Below are 17667 nucleotides of genomic sequence, written 5' to 3'. Positions count from 1 at the left end.
GAAGTGTCGCTCAAGAAAAAGGAGGAGCTGAGGAGGGAGGATTGGAAGATTCTTTCTAGATCCATTTCTTCATTCGGTTTTATCATGATTTCTTCTCTTATCTCTTTCTTTATGATGCTTGAGTAGATCTTTCTTGTTTCTACGGTTGATGTAATCTAAAATTCTGTTTGTATGCATTGAACTTGAATTTGAGTTTTTCTTGTGTTTGATTACCTGTGTATTATTCTTCCATTTCTTGATTGTGATTGTTTGAATGAATCTTGATGTCCACTGTTGAATGTTTCTTGCATCTCTTCTAGTACTTTGACCTTGATGTTTCTTGCAATTAGATCGAGTATTTGAGGTAGATCTTAGATCCGAGAGGTGAGATCAATAGTAACTGAGAGGTGAAACTTCCATCTATTGAGAAATAGTGGATACCTTTAGCAAACCAGACAATTGACTTAGGTTGAACACCAGTAAACGAGAGTTTGAGGTTGTAGATCTAAGAAGGTGAAGTTGCATATCCTTACCAGGTTCATTAAGCCAATAAACGAGAGTTCAGGTTTAGGAATGATAGGTACGGTCAACAGATCCTTACACAAGCAGATAACTCAGAAACAGGCCAAATGCTGCATTCACTCGAGGACCACACGAGTTGCGTGGGAGACCACGCGGGTCGCGTGCGAGAGCACGCAAGTCGCGTGAAGGTCCAGAGAGGCAGAGTTGAGGATGAAATCTGAAACCCTAGAAACTTCGTTTTAAAATCAAAGTAAAACCAAACGTTTAATTGCTTTCCTTTTCTGTTATTGAACCTAGGAATTTAACCAATGTTATCAGAACCGGACCGGACGTTGACCCGGTAAAGCTTCGGATCAAAGGTTCACTGGTCGGACCGGTGGGTCAATCGATTCAACCGCTGGTTTTTTAAAACATATATTGCTTAATATCTGAGAGCTCAAATAGCTATTTACTTTTATCTCTATGTACACATTTGATTAAACAAAACATATATATAACTCTAACAAAGAATAACATATCTAAAACAATAGATAAAAATCATAAAATAGAAAAAAAAAATTATAAAATAATAGAAGTTTAATATTTTGATAGCACTGACTTGAAATGTTGACACATTTCATATTATAAAGTAGCCTCATGATCACACATTTTAAATAACTTAATACAACAAAATAAATATTTAATATTTCTAAAAGCTTAAGAAAATTAATGAGCAACAAATTAAAATGCCTAAAAATTAGAATTCTAAGACTGGCTAGTCAAAATGTCACGCAGTAACTGAAACATCTTGATATATATCATTGTTAGGAGTTGCAGATCCTACTTCTCCTACGGTTTCTCTAGCCTCAACACTTTGATTTCCTTGCTCTTGGACTCCTGTGTTATCTGTGCATGTGTTGTACCCTAAAATATTGCCAATTAAATAAACATAAATTGGTAATAATTTAAATACTTGGAAAGACGCCAAATGGTTTAAAATCTTCCCGAAATGAAGGGAAATGACATATTAAAATTCATGGTAATATTCTACATTTAAAACCATGAATTTTGATATAAGATTCAGATTCTAACTCCAAATGGTTAAAGAGTTATGAATTTTCAAAGTTTCTGATGACATGGCAACCTCTGATTGGTGCCACCTCAGCCTGGGTACCCCTAGCATTAAACCTAGTTATTATGGGTGCAATTTAGGGTATAACAAACCTAAACCTGACCCCTGGGACCCATTATCAGCCTCTCAGTATAAAATTCGCTGAATACTGGAGATGGCTGAACTCAGTACATGAGAAATGAACTATATACACCGGGTTGACAGTGTATTGGTGCACCATGCGCCCAGACCAGCCAAACCAGGCTAAGGAACGCTGAGTTTAAACTCAGCGCCTTTGATCCCTTCAAATCGCGTGCACCCAGAGTGCCATACACCGTGCCACTGCCCTCTACACGGCCTATAGTGCGCCAAGCGCAAGTGAAGTAAGGGACAGAGTAAAGAGAGAGGAGAGGGCATGTCAGGGCCACTGACGAGTGGGCCCCTTGCCCTGACAACTCCTTCTTCCTCCTCCGCGTCTCCTGAGCTTCAATTGGAGCTTGAAATTCATGGAAATTGAAAAGGAATTGAGCAGATGCTCACCTAAACTTGAAAGAGGTTCACTTCCTCTACTCCTTGCTGTATTCTCTCAAGCCTAAGCGGCGACTACCCTCTTTAAACGAGGCCGAGAAGGAAGGAAGGTGAGAAAATGGGATAGTCGATTGGAATCATCTCAAGCTTTGAGACTTAGCAGGGTAATGCCTAGTGCCAACACGATGACCTTACAAGTGTCAATTTGGTCTAACCAAGCCCAATTTTATGAGAATTATGAATCGGTACTGTAAGGAATCCGAGTAATGGCTAAGGCACCAACCCAGCTGTCTAAACGGTAAATTGGGCTTTAGCACATGATAAACAAGTGAAGGCGATGCCATGTGTCCATGCTTTGCACCCTGAAGCGCAATAATCGAGACAGGCACAAGTTAAGCTTAAAATCAGCTCGGTACAGCACACCATATGCACTAACGGCTAATGAAGAGCTCATAGGTCCCCTGGACACGTGTCAAATGGACCTGAGGTCATGCCAAAATAGGAGAATATACTCCTGGAAGCTGGGAACATGCATTCCCTCATACCTCTTCTACATGTCAAGAAATCAAGGGCTATTGATGCCCAGAACTGTTTTCAATGCAATCCAAAGGCTGAAATGCATCCAACACACGATTGATGATGCGTTTAAATACAATTGGGTGACCCCCTGCACAGATGCTCATGGAAAGATGCCAATTAAGCACAGACATTTGATCAAACACTGAGGGCCAAGATGAGACCACCTCAGCTGGGGCAGTTCTAAACCCTAGCTCTTTGCCTATAAAAGGGCACCCCAAATGAAGCACAAAAAAAGGGACAGCTAGGGAGAAAACACACACATCAAGCTCTATACACACAGTAGCATATTACACACACAAACACACACATTTACACACACACAAGTGGTGCACACACACACAATAAGCTTCCTCTGTGATAAACAAGTCTAATTCATAGGTAATTAGAGCTTGGATTCAATGTAAGGTCCCTAGGGACTATGTCATGTATTATTTTCATTAATAAAGTTTGTTATTCTTGCTATTTGATCTTCTTTTCTTATATTTTTTGCTTCTTTTCTGTTCTAATACAATAACCTTCCTTTAAAACACCTAAATAATGTACATAAACATTTAAAATACAAAAATATGCTGTTTTAATACAAATCTTTCATAAAAAGTTACATTTTTGTACATTTTTCTCTATTTTCTTTCACTTTCTTCTTTTCTGTCTCCTCTGATCATTTTTGCAAATTAATTAAGGGCTAGGATGAGTGTAGTGAGCAAGTGGGCATCCTTGCTCATCTAACCCCTTAATTTCTTTGATTTAAAAGTGATTAAAAAGAGGAAAAAGTGACTCAAATAAAAGATAAACACACAAGGGCTGTTTAAAGTGAGCAAGTGAGCATCCTTTGCAGTTCTCAACCCTAAGTCCCCTTGAGAGAGCCTATTTGCAACTAGATCCAAAGAAATGGTGAGATTATGCCCTTTAAATGGCTAATTTTACTATTTTGAAGGGCCTAATTGCAAAAAGTGAGAAACTGAGGACTAAGATGTAAATATGCAGCAGTTATACTGCCATATGCCATTTACATTCTTTGTCTAATGAAGTTTTGATGATATTGCTCTCTAAAATCAAGGGGATATGCTCAAAAATGTGATTTCTAAAACAATCAGGGGTCTCCCTGCATATTTCCAGGTTCTGACATATTCAAAATGTATTCAAATGATGATTTTATAAACTTTGAACCCATTCATCTCTATTTTTCACTTTTCTGGTATGAAAACAGTGGCTAAATGCCCCTTGAAAACCTGTATTGAACCAAACCAGACTTGAAAAGGACTTGTACCAGTCCCTGGTACCATTACAAACTCAGTTTCAGCATTTAATTGCATGAAAAGCTTGACTGGTACAATGGAATTCATTGAAATATGCATAAGTGACCTCTGCTGACAGATCAGCTAATTCAGATCGGTAGAAGGACCAAACTGAAAAATGGGCTTCACAGTCAGATAGAACACATCAAAACACACAAAATTGATATAAACTTCATCTCATTTGGACATTCCTATGAAAAGTTATGAGGTTTCAAAGTTCATCTTTTAAAAAAAATGGAAATTCTGTATTTAAAATGGTAAAATTACCTTGAATACCCCTGAGCTTGATCAAGCCACTCAACTGAGCTACACTACTCAGAAAATTCTCAAATTTAGAACAAAAATCCCTGAACTACATGTCTTTGAATCTGTGAAATAAAAAAACATACACTATGTGCAAAATTTAAGAGAAATTGATTCAAAAGTATTGAAAAATGCATGTTCTTCATGCTACCTTGATCCATAATTCAACTCAGTGTAATTCAAAGCTGCCAAGTTCCTCTAAAACATTCCAAATGACATAAATGACTCCCCTAGATACTCAATTTGACTTGAAATCCCTTGTACCAGTCATTGGTACTAAGTTGGAACTGAAACCGAAACTATAAAACCCAAATCATGTCCAAAGCTCCTTTAAATGTGAAATTGACGCTTCTAACATCTTTCATAGTTTCACACGACTCTAAATAGCCAATCAATTGAAAGAAATCCCGAAGAAATTGATCAGAATCGATTTGAGACCCAATCGGTATCAATTGGTACTGTAGATGCCTATTTCGTCGCCTCCGATGATCGCCGATGGCCGACGATGGTACCAATCAACTCCTGACAGCCTCACGATCATAACCATGTCCTTGGCCGGCGCCGCCGTGGCCTAGATCGGCCGGACTGAATTTGTCAGAGAAGAACCCTAGCCGGGAAACCCCTTTGCACAAATATTAAAGCAAGAAACACGGATCTCAATGCAATCTGTTTAATCCAATGAACCAGGTTCAAAAGATCAAATCCAACGGCTCTCTGACAGCATGGGGCCCACTTATCAATTTAAATGAACTCTTTTGCACTAATCTCAAAGCCCAATGAATTAATCCCGTGCCTTGCACATTAATTGATAGCCTAGTACACATCTCAAAGGCCCAAAACCCAAATCTTGAAAGCCCAGCACAAATCTCAAAAGCCCAGAAATGATTAAACGAACCTCTTTTACACATAAACCCCTCTGTTTATCTAAAATATGCAGAGAAGCCCCTACAAATTTACAAAGAGGCCCTTGTCAGAATAAAAACTTCTCAAATAAGCCCTTGAAGGCCCAAATTTCATTTGAGACCCTGTTAAAAGCCCAAATTACAGCCTCAGGTCCCTGGAAATATACAAACAAGTCCCTGGAAGTATAAAATCTTCACAAACAAGTCCTTTCAAGTCCTTTTTGGCCATAACTTTTTCATACTAAGTCCAAATCAACTCAAATCAGTTCCAAATGAACCCAAATCCAATTCTCTACGATTTTAAATAATATTTGAACATATCCAGGTTCCAGACATAACCTGAAATGACCAAAATACCCCTCTTTCGACATATTTAAAAATATAAAAAATGATATTTAATATTCCTTTCAAATTAAAAACACACAAATGATATTTCTCATGAATGTTTCCACATTTCAAACACATAAATCCATGTCTTCATGCATACATCATGACAATTTACCAAAACATACCCATAAATCAAATGAGAACCAACCATACGACCAAAACAGACTATACATGAGCCCTTTTTAGCCCCATTATCCGGTTCAATCCAAATAGGCACACATCCCGGAATGCATGAGGTCTTCAGATAGACTCGAAAGGTCTTTCTGATGTAATTAACGGCGGGGGCTTGCGCCCGTCGGGAGTAAAACGTCCTCACAATCGCAAATAATAAAACCTCCGACAACTGATCATGAACGTAGGTCGTCACAATGGGTGAACCAGGAGGAAAGCAGAAAGCAAATTCCGAGTGAATGCCTTCCCCTGAGTTCGGTGACCTGGTCACATTCAAAGAAACAGAGCACTGAACCCAGCCGGGAGCATTTCCACTCACCCACATGTAAAAAATCCTGCACCGTTAGCTAACCTAACGCCGTGCAACTTTCTGCGCCCTACAGCATGGATCTTCAATCTCATCACCAGAATCAAACTCATCCAAATTCAAAACTTCATCTACAAAATGATAAGTACTAATGTAATTAGAATTCTAAAATATCTTATATTGAAGTTCATAATTCAAAATAGTTATGAAAAACTCACCATTGTCTTCATTAGTTTGTATCTTAAGCCCAGCCATTTGTTTGTGAAATTCCTCAATTTCATCGACCGTCAAAAATGGTGGATCATCCTCTAAAACCCAATTGTCATTATCAACAAAATCTTCAAAATTAATAGGATCATAATTTCTACCACGGGATGATATCCTGTAATTCACAATAAATATTTTTTTTATTTTTTTGTTGGAAAATATAATTTTAGTTTACATATAACATATAAAGATTCATACCCTTTTTCTCAAAGCACATCCAGACAATATAAAGATAAGATAATATCTTGATTTTTTTTTATACCTTTCATAGAGATATTTTTCTTTTTGGGTTTGGTCTGAGTAGTAAATTTAGGTCAATAATCAAATCATGAAAGGGAGAATTGAAAATCGAGGGAATAATGAATGACAAATTAAGGAGATTCATATTTTTCATACCTTTGATGCAATCTCAAATTATATCGAACATAAACAAGATCATTCAACCTTTGGTGCTCCATCTTATTCCTTTTTTTTTAGTGAATGAACTCAAACACACTCCAATTTCTCTCACATCCAGATGAACTACAAGTTTGACCCAAGATGCGAACGGCTAATTTTTGTAGATTTGGTGCACTGGTGCCAAAAGTTATCCACCATTCATCTACAAAAGTATTGACAAATGTAAATTTACTAAACAATACTATGACATATTATGTGATATTATAACAACATAAAATAAATTAATGTATTAACTAAAAGCTAATATATATATATATATTACCTGGAGGCATCTGAGAACGATTACAAATGGCAGTAGTTCTCCCGAAATCTCCTTCTGCATTTCGAAACAACTTCATCTCACCAGTCAGTTTGGTTTGTAATCCTACTTTTCCATGAGCGAACCTTTCTATCACATCATGCACACCAGAGATGGTTTTTCGATGTTTGGAAAATTCAGTACTATTATACTGATTGGATGGATTGAACTAATACCTTGCTGCGTGGAGATCCTTGCCGAGTTGTTTATCCCAACGTGCTTCCATTATTTCTAGAAATGGTTGTGCTACCTTTTTCTTCCTTTGGAACCTCCAACCAATTTCATCTTTAGCAACATGAATAGCACCATACAAGAAACCCATTGCAGGTCTCTCATCACTGTCAACTATGCGAAGGACACAAACTAGCGGTTCGGTTATTTGGCAGATTGTTGCACAATTTTTCCAAAAATGTTGGTCTAGAACATCTTCTTTAAATTTCTTACCCTTATTTTCTTTTGCATATGATGATATCGTCCACTCTCTGGATGTCACCATGGCACGCAATGCATCCTTTTGTGCAAAGATGCTTTGCAGAGCAATGAAATTAGTCGCAAAACGTGTTGGTGCGGGTCGAAGTATCTCTCTTCCTTTAGTGAATTGTCTCATCAAATGCAGAGGATAGCAATGGTTGTATATGTACTTCGTCATGCTCGATGCTTTATCAACTACTGCTCCAACTTCAACCAATTTCCCCATATCTGAGAGCATCAAATTTATGCAATGGGCAGCACAAGGTGACCAATAAAGAGTAGGAAATTCTCCTTCTAGAAGCTTACCTAAAAATAGTGACAAAGCAAACTTAGTGTTCTTATAACTTTAAATAAAACAAGCCCCTATTTACAACAACACTTGATCAACATATGACAGTTTCTTAGTCTCCAAAAAAGTAATATTACATTTTAGAGGAAAAAAAAAAAGAAAATTGGTGGTTGTCTGAAAAGTGAGCCCTGACTGTAAACCTCACTCTTGATATAAGAAAGATTAATATATAAGAAATATAAATAAGAAGTATAAAAGAAAATTACCTGCAGCGACATAATTTCTTGCATTATCAGTCACTATATGCACCACATTTTCAGAGCCAACAAATTCCACAACTTCTTTGAATAGTTTGAACAACATTTCTGCAGTTTTGGATTCCTCTGTTGCATCAATGGACTACAAGAACACCGTTCCCTTTGGGCATTGCACTAAAAAATTTATTAGCGTTCTTCTCCTTTGATCAGTCCAACCGTCAGCCATTATAGTGCAACCAGTCTCCCTCCACACACTACGAAATCCCTCAACAAATTTCTTTACTTCTTCAATGTTTTTTTCAAGCAAATAACCACGGAGATCATGAAAATTCGGACCTCGATAGCCAGGCCCAAAACTAGCAATTGCATCCAACATGGGTTGATAATACTTGGAGTTAGAAGCATTGAAAGGCACACCAGCATCAACCATCCACTTGGACACTGATAAATCAACCTTCTCTTTGAATTCTTTTGATTGCAAAACACTCTTCATAGATGGTTGAGCACCAGGTGTGGTACGAGGCATGAAGCAGTGGCCAGCACCAAGTTTTGCATTTCTTTTCACAACTTCTGGCCTTTTCTTGCTAGCAACTAGTTGTCCTCCGCTTAAAGCAACATGTTTGCCCTTGGAACTGGAAGGGGCTGACATATTGCCTTCTTCTACTTCATTAGTCAGATCAATAGGAGATTGGTCTTCGTCGGAATGACTTTGTTCATCCAGTTCATTTAACCTCCGTTTTTTGTTGGAAAATTCGTCAATACTTTGTTGCATTTGAAAACTGACCTCTTGCGGTACCTTTTTGCATGGCACTACATCTCCTCTTACTCCGGCTAGGTGCTTCTTAAACCGGTTAATACCACCGCCTTGAAATGTTTTGTCGCAATGGAGACATGCAATGGCTTTCACATTTTTATTCTTCACAACAACAATGCGTTCAACGCAATGTCCCCAAGCCGGATCTGTTTTCCCTCTTGTGGCAGCTTTAGGAGAAGTTGGGGGTACAGATTCATTTCCCTCAAGGTTAATTGCCGACATGGTCCCTTTAAAACAAGAATAATTAGGTTCTTCAAAATCAGCTTAAAACATAAGAAAATAAAAATATTTTCATGAGAGCACTAGCCTCAACTATAAAAAGAAATTTATATTTATGATTCTGTTGATGAGTACAAATAATTCACAATTCAACTTTAGCCATGTGCTTTATTTAAAATAATTATAAATATCAATAATAGATTAAAACAGTGTAGCTAACTAAGAAAATATTATCTATTTCACAATTCAATTTTGAATAGGTCTGATGTTATTACTAGAATCAGACAGGACCAGGAAAAGTGATACTGTGAAATTCTGTGAAATTTTGACGGGTACCATCTAATGAATTCTGTGAAATTATCCCTCTGGTAACTTGTACTCTGATACTTCATATATGTACACTGTACTAGTACTGGTTTTGGCAAGGATTTCTGGTTTATACTCTGATTTCTGGTTTATACTCTGCTTATCTTCTATTTGAAGTATGTCAAAGAAGGATACGGTATAAAATTGACCAAATAAGCAAGAATCCATGAATTTGGACATAATCAATGTTGCCACCGTATTTTTCACTTTTAAGATGACCCATAAATTTATTATTGCAAAATTATATCAGTATAGAAATTCAAGTACTGGACCAAAATGCTCTTTGGTTTGAGCATTTCATCAAACATCTTACATGCATGAACTATTCAATAAAATTATTCAATAAAATTAACTCAAAGATGTCATAAAATTACTTACTGTTCTTGATCTCAGTAGCTCCTTTTGTGATTCGGATTCAATTGAAGTAGAAGGGGATTTGAATGAGTTAATCCACCACCAAATTAACAATAGAGAGGAGGTCAAAGTAGAAGGGGATTTGAATGAGATTTCAAAAAAATATCTTTCCATCTCTACCACCAAGAGAAGGCAAGAGATCAGTGGAGAATCGGGAAAACCGGAAAAGATTTGAGAAAGGAGAAATTCAATAGGCAAGAAATCTCACGAGAGAGATTTGAAGAAGAAATATGTTTTGAACCGGGGTTTTACGTCGGTTGAAATCAACGACTTTTAACTGGAAATCGGGCGGTTTAATCACCTGTTGACGGTTCAATGCATAAAGCGATCCAATTGATGAATCGAACCGGACAGGTGACCGGTTCTGGTTTTTTCCGGCTGAACCGGCCGGTCCGGTTCCGGTTTTTTCCGGCTGAACCGGTCGGTCCGGTTCCGGTTTTTTCTGGCTGAACCGGCCGGTCCGGTCCGGTTCTGATAACACTGATTTAAACAATTCAAACCAACCTTTTCTCAAAATCTAGTACCTAACTGAGACAAGAAAAGGTTCAGAGTTGAACTATACCGTCCCTGAGGATCGATACCTGATTATACTCTTGAACGAAAGTTGTGCACTTGCAACCTAATTTGAAAGCTAAATCACGGTTTAAAAGGGTACGGCTAGCTGTACCTGAAACTTTGTGTATATCATACTTTTGTGCGAACAGGTAACATAGAACCAAATTTTACAATTCAATGTACCAACAAATATCTTTTTCGGGGTATTGTGGCATATGAAAATTTCACGGGCCAATTCATGGAAAGACAATTGACGGATTGTTACTATTTTGATAAGGCTACAGTCACCTTTAGACAACCCGAGGATGACAAAACTATTGCATACTTGAACCATTGGAATTGGAACCTTCTTGTCAGTTGTTGTGAACCATACACCGAGATTCTCACCCGCACCTTTTATGCCAATCTCACCATTGTCGAAAACCCATTCATACTCTCTTCATGGGTATGCGGGCAAGAAATTGCCATTTCTCTCGGGAACGTAGCCGCATGGCTCGGAGTTCCAAATGAAGGTGAATAAACTTACCTCTTGAGAAGTTGGACGAATAATGCTCTTGAGTCCGCCAACCATTACAAAACTTGGTTTGACTGAAACAACGTTGGCGGGGCACCAATCTATATCTCTCATCTTTCATCTCTACATAGATTGCTCTTTCTCTTCATCAATAACATTTGTATCCCAAAAGTCACAATCAAAATCAACCTTGAATGGGGACCCATGTACTACCTTCGCCACCTCATTCAAATGGACAACAAAAGATTCAACATACCTTATATATCCTTCGCCATATGAGAAGTGCTTTTGAAAGCAAAGTATCTCGGTTGTCATATGCCCATCACATTCACAAAATCATTCGCCCAAATGGCATTGAAATGCCCGAGGAGCAACAATTCAATTTGCCTATAAATTTGGTTGATCATCTAACAAAGACTGGATGGATACATGGTCACTCGAATTCGGGTCTACCAAATTACCAACCAGATATGCGAGATGTAAATGATTGGATCAATAGGGAATGTGCTTTACCCAACCAATATTGGAATCCAAATGAAATGGAACAAGAGAACCAAGAACAAGAGGATCTGGTACAAGAACCCCAACCTCAACAAGTACCTCAATATCAATTTGTACCAGAAGCGGGTCAATTCGTACCTCCTCAAGGCCTCAATGAACAAATGGTATGGTTGCCAATAAATACATGCTCACTGTGTGGACATCATGCTCAACATGTTGAAACCAATGAGAATTCCAAAATATCAAGAGGGGACAAAGACAAATACGGACACAAGTGCTACAAAACACCCAAGCTATTAAATTGCTTGATGAGGCTCAATCAAGCCTCTTGACCCGATTTGTGAAGCAATATGGCGCCTCAAGTAGCCCGGCACCTCAAACTCGGCAAGGTGTGAATGTTGTAGAAGAGGAGATTCTTGAAGAGGAAGAAAACCCCGAAGAAGAGGAGACTCTAGATGAAAAAGAAAATGAAGATGAAGAAGAGGTCTAAGTTGAAGAAGAGGATGCGCATGATCACAATAACGACGAGTAGCTATCTTTAATTTCAAAATTAATTTTAATTAAAATTTGCTAAGTTGGTTGCTATGCTATAAACTTATATCTTTAGTTGCATATTTTTAATTTGGACTTTAATTAATGTTGTTGTGGATTTTATGCATTATGAATTATTTAAGGGTTAAATTGCCAAATTGTTGAATACTTGCATGATTAAATTTGGATATGTGATATGTGTGTATTTAATCGCATGAATTGCTAACTTGTCAAGAGTTAAATTGCAAAAATTGCTTATACTTGTATATCTTAAAATCTTGACAAGTGGTATTGATATGTATGAGATGTTAATTGCAAATAATGCATGAATTGAATTGATATGTATGAATTGTGACATGCATTGTGAGAATTTCGATTGACAATCTTCGATTAAATATTGCTATTGGAAATGGACTTGTCAATTGTCATGTAGAATTTTTTATCATTTGTGATTTATCGGTCTTATGTTACTAAATTGAGGGGGAGTGCATATTTTGAGGGGGAGCACTTTGGATTTGTGCTATTTTTCTTCCTTTCGTCGATTTTCAAAATGGGGAGAAATTTCTAGACATGCAAAATAACAATTGAGTAAACCAAATTGGAAAAAAAAATTGATTTATGCACTTACTCGCATTGTATATTTTTGCAAATCGTCAAAAGAGAGAGATTGTTGTTCTGGCAATAATCTTTTTCGTCTATTTGACTAATTTGCAAAAACATACAATTATTGAATTTTATGATTTCTTCTATTTTAGAGTTATGCAAGTTCAAGACAATTGGAATTGCAATGTAGATTGCTTGAAGTGAAGAAATCATGAAGACTTATCAAGAATTTAAATTGTAAAATCGAAAACTTGGTAAAGTGCTTTTGATGTTGTTTCAATAGGGAACAAATGTTCGTAACATTTGTAAAACGTTATAACGATTTCAGCCTATCAGAAACGCTGGAGTACAGTTTGATCAAACTTAAATGGAATCACAAACGTTGGTAACATTTGTCAATCGTTACAATGATTTAATTAAATCTGCATTGTAATGTTTGACAAAAGTTATAACATTTTAATTAAATTCAACCTTCAGAAATTCCTATTTTTGATCAAGTTTTTACAGTGCAAAATGTTACATAACGTTTTACAATCACTGGTAACGATTTGATCAATGTCGCAGAAAAAAAAACCTATAATTCAAAATTGAACTAAAACGTTGTAACGTTTTATGTCAATTTGCTCTTCTAGAGCTGTCTCTATAAATAGACCTGTCTCTACAAATAGAGTTGTCTCTACAAATAGAGTTGTAGGGTCTCTTCCTCACTTATCTCAGCCGACCCTAAATTTCAAAAAACACTATTTTTCTGTGAGCTTGGTTACTCCATTGTTGTGAGAGCTTAAAACTTTAAAATCCCTCAAACAACCTCAAACCCACTTCACTAATCTTGAGTTAGATTATATTAGAGTGATCTTTTGAGTGTTTCTCTTGAGTAGCTTAAACTTTGAGACTTCATTCTCATCTCTAGCTGGCCGATTGACTTCCCGCTTGGATTGTAAGGGCTCAACGGTTCACAAGTTATAATTCTTTCGTATTGGGTAATAGAAAGGCGCACCTAGAAGAGGTTGCGAAACCCTGGAGACGTAGGTCTTTGCTTTTCCAAACTTCGTTAACATCCCGTGTCAAATTTCTCTAAATTCATCTATTTACTTTTAATCGCATTTATTTTCAGCTTTTGTAGTGATTAACGATGCATTTAGTATAACAGTTCTAACCATGACTTAGACTTAATTATGCTAAATTTTTTAAGAAAATGTAAAAAGCAAGAAGTAAAAGGTAAAGTAAATTATTGGGTTGCCTCCCAAACGACGCTTGTTTATGGTCCAAAGCTCGACCATGCTGCATCTATTTTTAGTGGTTGGGTGGTGGCAAGAAGGCTCCCCCTTCACCAATTAGAGGTCCTTCATATCCTTATTCTTTTTGGTGGTTGATGCACTTGCAACTCTCCTTAGGATTTACCTCTGGCTGACCCAGTATGTTGGATTTCCTCTTGAGAAATTGACAAAATCATTTGCTAGGTGAGCAACTTGATTTTTGACATTTTTTGTTCTGCCGGTTAGTGCCTCCACGCTTGCAGCCATGTCATCGCTTGCCTTCTTTTGAGATATGATGAAGTCCTCCATCTTCCACTTCAAATAGGACTTGCGAGGTGGTTGTGCATCGAATTGTCGCTGCAGATATGGTTGTTGTTGTGTGGGTCTGTTTTGATAGTTTCGTTGGCGCATGCCTCCTTGATTGTTGAAGGTAGAGTTTGATTGTTCCTCATTCCTGCATTATAATAGTTAGAATTGTAATTGTTGGATTAAGGATTCCCTACCATATTAATTTGTTCAGCCTCGGCCTCGGTCATGAGGGAACAAGGATCTTCAAGATTGTGAGGCTCTCCACAATCCCCGTATGTTACAACATTCACCACTGTTGTCTTTTGGGTTGTTAACTTGGATACAACGTTGGTTAATGCGTCCACCTTAGTAGTGAGGAGGGTGAAGTCATTGACACTGTGCCTGCCCGGAGTGGCGGTCCTGTTTGGAGAGCGGACCGAAGTTGAGTAGTTTTGACTTTGGCACAAGCCATTTATGATCCGGTTGTCATCTTTGACACTTTGACTAATGAAAGCTCCCCTAGCGGACGAGTCTAATATTTGTTTCAGATGAAGAAAGAGACTATCATGGTAGGGACATTCTCGTAAGTGGCCCTTGTGGCGCTCCCATGCATCATTAAGAGATTCTCCATCCTGTTGTTGAAAACCAGTGATCTTTAGTGGAAAGTACTTGGCAAGGAAAGCGGTAGCAAGCTCGTCCCAAGTTGTGATTGACTCGGGATCAAGAAAGTCTAGCCATGCTTTCGGCCTTGGCCCAAGTGAGAAGGAAAATAGGCGGAGACGCATGTGGTCTTGTTCTACTCCTTCTTGGCGGATGGAATCACTAATGGTGAGAAAGTCTGAGATGTGGATATGGGGATTGTCTTCCGGCTGGCCTTCGAATCGGTTCCTTTGTACTTCATGTATGTATGAAGTCTTGAGTTTGGTTTAAGCATTGGTGGCAGGTATCCTGATACTGCTTCTATTGTGCTCCCCAGTTGGCATGGAATAGTCCTTGATAGGCTTAGTCTCTTCTTCATTGATTTCCACTCGGTTGAATGGAATTCGGTTATTGTTTTGTAGTGGCGGGTTCGGTGAATCTTCACCATGGGAAGACATCTCGGAAGGCTTAGGTAGAATTTCCTTGGAGGGATCTTACTTCCTTATGTACTTTCTCTTAGCTGAAGTTGAGAGAGGAGTTAACTTCTTGTTTGAGTTGAGAGCTAAACTGGATCTCGTGTATCCAGCCAGTGTATGCACCTACAAGAAGAAATAAGAGATTAAGGAAAAGAGATTAAGAGAAGAACTAAAAGACCTTAATGAAAATGTAAAAATTCGTGAGAATTTTTACACCATCCTCGGCAACAGCGCCAAAAAGCTTGATAGGGTGGAAATCAATGCTAATAATATTTATAATCCTAATGTTTACTCTACTGTCGATTCACAAGCGTATGAATCTATCGTATAGATTGGGGTGTCGATCAGCATGGATGGTGTATTAAGAGATCCAAGATGTAAACTAAGTTCTAGGTTATCGGTTCCTTTAGGTTGGTTGATTGTGTTTGGTTGATTGATTGTTAGTTGTTTGGTTATAATATTGAATTACAACAGAGAAGTAATAGTAGATTAAGTGTTTAGAATATGGGCTTCTAGGAACTCAGACATTCTATCATTCAAACTTATTTAATATAGGTTTTGGTTGTCATAACAATTGTGCACAGTCTTTCACCAATTGCATGCTACTGCTAATACCAATCAATGTAAAGTCACTCTGTAGCATGCAATTCTGTCACCATCTGCACACGTCTAAGTAAACCATACAGAGTCTGGTTTCTACTCCAATCAAAATCGCACATGGTTTGATCAGAACCACACACGCCCTGCATTGGTATCAATTGCAATCTGAGAGCTGTTAATCCTATTCTAGTGTTGATCGCCCCTCGATCTAATCAACACCCTAACCGAGTAAGTCTCCATCGGTGTACTTAGTACAGTTGCATGAAGATTTATGATAAGTCCTAATTATTAATATTTCACAATACCAATAATCAAGATTACTCCACTATTAGTCATAGAATGCAACGTTCGTCTACTAAACAATGTCCTAATAGGTTCCTTACTGTAGTTTGAATACAAGTGGGCACCCTCTCGGTTTATTCTACTTGTATCTAAGATACTTATACTCTTAGAATATTGGTGTCACACCCCGGAACAGGGGGTCGCGCAGTTTTGTTTTAAAATGCGTTTTTGTTCATGCATGCGGATTTATATTTATATTATTATATTTTTATGTGGGTGGGCCTGATTCTATTAGTATGCGGGGGGTGGCAGGGGGGTGGCAGGGGGGCGGCAGCCCCCTGCGAGTGTTGTCTGAGGTTACGAAGCACCGCTCAATAGAGCCCGGAAAATTTTATTTTGGAGAAGTCAAATTGCATGAAAATCCTTTAACCGACGGTCCAGATTAGTCAAATTATCATATGATTTGATTTAAAACAAGTTTGGTTCAAATCCGATTTAATTTGGCTAAGTTATACTCAAAACAGCATTTTTCAGAATCCCCATTGCGGCCCGCAATAATTTCCAAAATTCTCAGCCTCTGCACAGCACTTCTGCCTCCATTCATTGCGGCCCGCAATGAATTTATTGCGGCCCGCAATGACCTGGTTGGCTTTTTAAGCTGCGAATTTTTCTCTGTCTACTCTCATTGCGGCCCGCAATAGGGTTATTGCGGCCCGTAATAAGGGTACTGTTTTTCATCCCTTTGCCCATTTTCGTGGAATTTCATCCCGTTTTCAAACCCGATCAAATCCCCGTATAACTAAACAATTATTCCCCATTCACTAGAAATTTTAATGACGTTTAACATGCAATTTCAACATTTAAATCATAACAACCATTTAAAACATACCGTTAGGGTTTTATAACATAATACGGTTCGATAATAACCTATACATCAAAATAACCGACTACGGGTTCAACTACACATTCAAAATGGCATAAAAAGGGTTTGGCATAACCTATTAGCTCGGCCTATACTCACGAGTCGAGCCCGAGTCCCACTTCACTCGCGTTTACCTGCACATATCAGTTCAAAGGGAAAAATTCCCCGAGGGGAGGGGGTGAGAAAACCTGTCATCCGTTATCTCAGTGCGGAATTTAACAGGGCTACTGGATTTGTGAGAAATCCATCACCAGAACTAAATACACTAGCAATAGAGCTTCTATTTAATTATTCACCAATAATAATAAATGCACATGTACCGGGAATAGATTCAAACGGATTTCAATTCACATCTCATCAACATCAATCAACGGATTTCCAGAAAGATTTGGTTTCACAGATATAATATATATACGTCTGGTTATGAGATACAGATATCAACTATCGATCACCTCCGGCTTAACAGTTCTAATTTCTGGTTTCAAGTCATACAATTTCATCAATTCATCACTTAAAATATGCACGGGCATATTCCGCGAATATGCAACAGAATATAAATTTTCTCAAAAAGAAATCACTGACA

At 37.9% G+C, this 17667-nt stretch overlaps 1 protein-coding gene, 1 non-coding gene and 1 pseudogene across 3 annotated transcripts; 1 reads left to right on the top strand and 2 right to left on the bottom strand.

The window, feature by feature from the left end:
- Positions 1-6108: 6108 nt before the first annotated feature.
- Positions 6109-8709, bottom strand: LOC144565014 (uncharacterized; annotated as a pseudogene). Its single transcript, XR_013514815.1, has 5 exons — positions 8114-8709; positions 7052-7864; positions 6727-6931; positions 6282-6445; positions 6109-6194 (listed from the first exon to the last, which is right to left on the bottom strand). The product of XR_013514815.1 is annotated as an uncharacterized LOC144565014 (transcript).
- LOC144565013 (uncharacterized) lies at positions 8247-9140 on the bottom strand. The gene has a single exon (XM_078314624.1). It carries the CDS (start codon positions 9138-9140, stop codon positions 8247-8249), a length of 894 nt encoding a protein of 297 aa, XP_078170750.1.
- Positions 9141-14726: 5586 nt separating this feature from the next.
- Positions 14727-14831, top strand: LOC144565884 (small nucleolar RNA R71). Its single transcript, XR_013515060.1, has one exon. It is a non-coding gene; the product is annotated as a small nucleolar RNA R71 (small nucleolar RNA).
- Positions 14832-17667: the final 2836 nt, after the last annotated feature.

This window comes from Carex rostrata, chromosome 14 (genome assembly GCF_964058835.1).
Source record: "Carex rostrata chromosome 14, lpCarRost1.2, whole genome shotgun sequence".
Taxonomy (NCBI): Eukaryota; Viridiplantae; Streptophyta; class Magnoliopsida; order Poales; family Cyperaceae; genus Carex; species Carex rostrata.
Note: the sequence above shows the minus strand (reverse complement) of the source record. Positions and strands in the feature narration are given on the sequence as shown.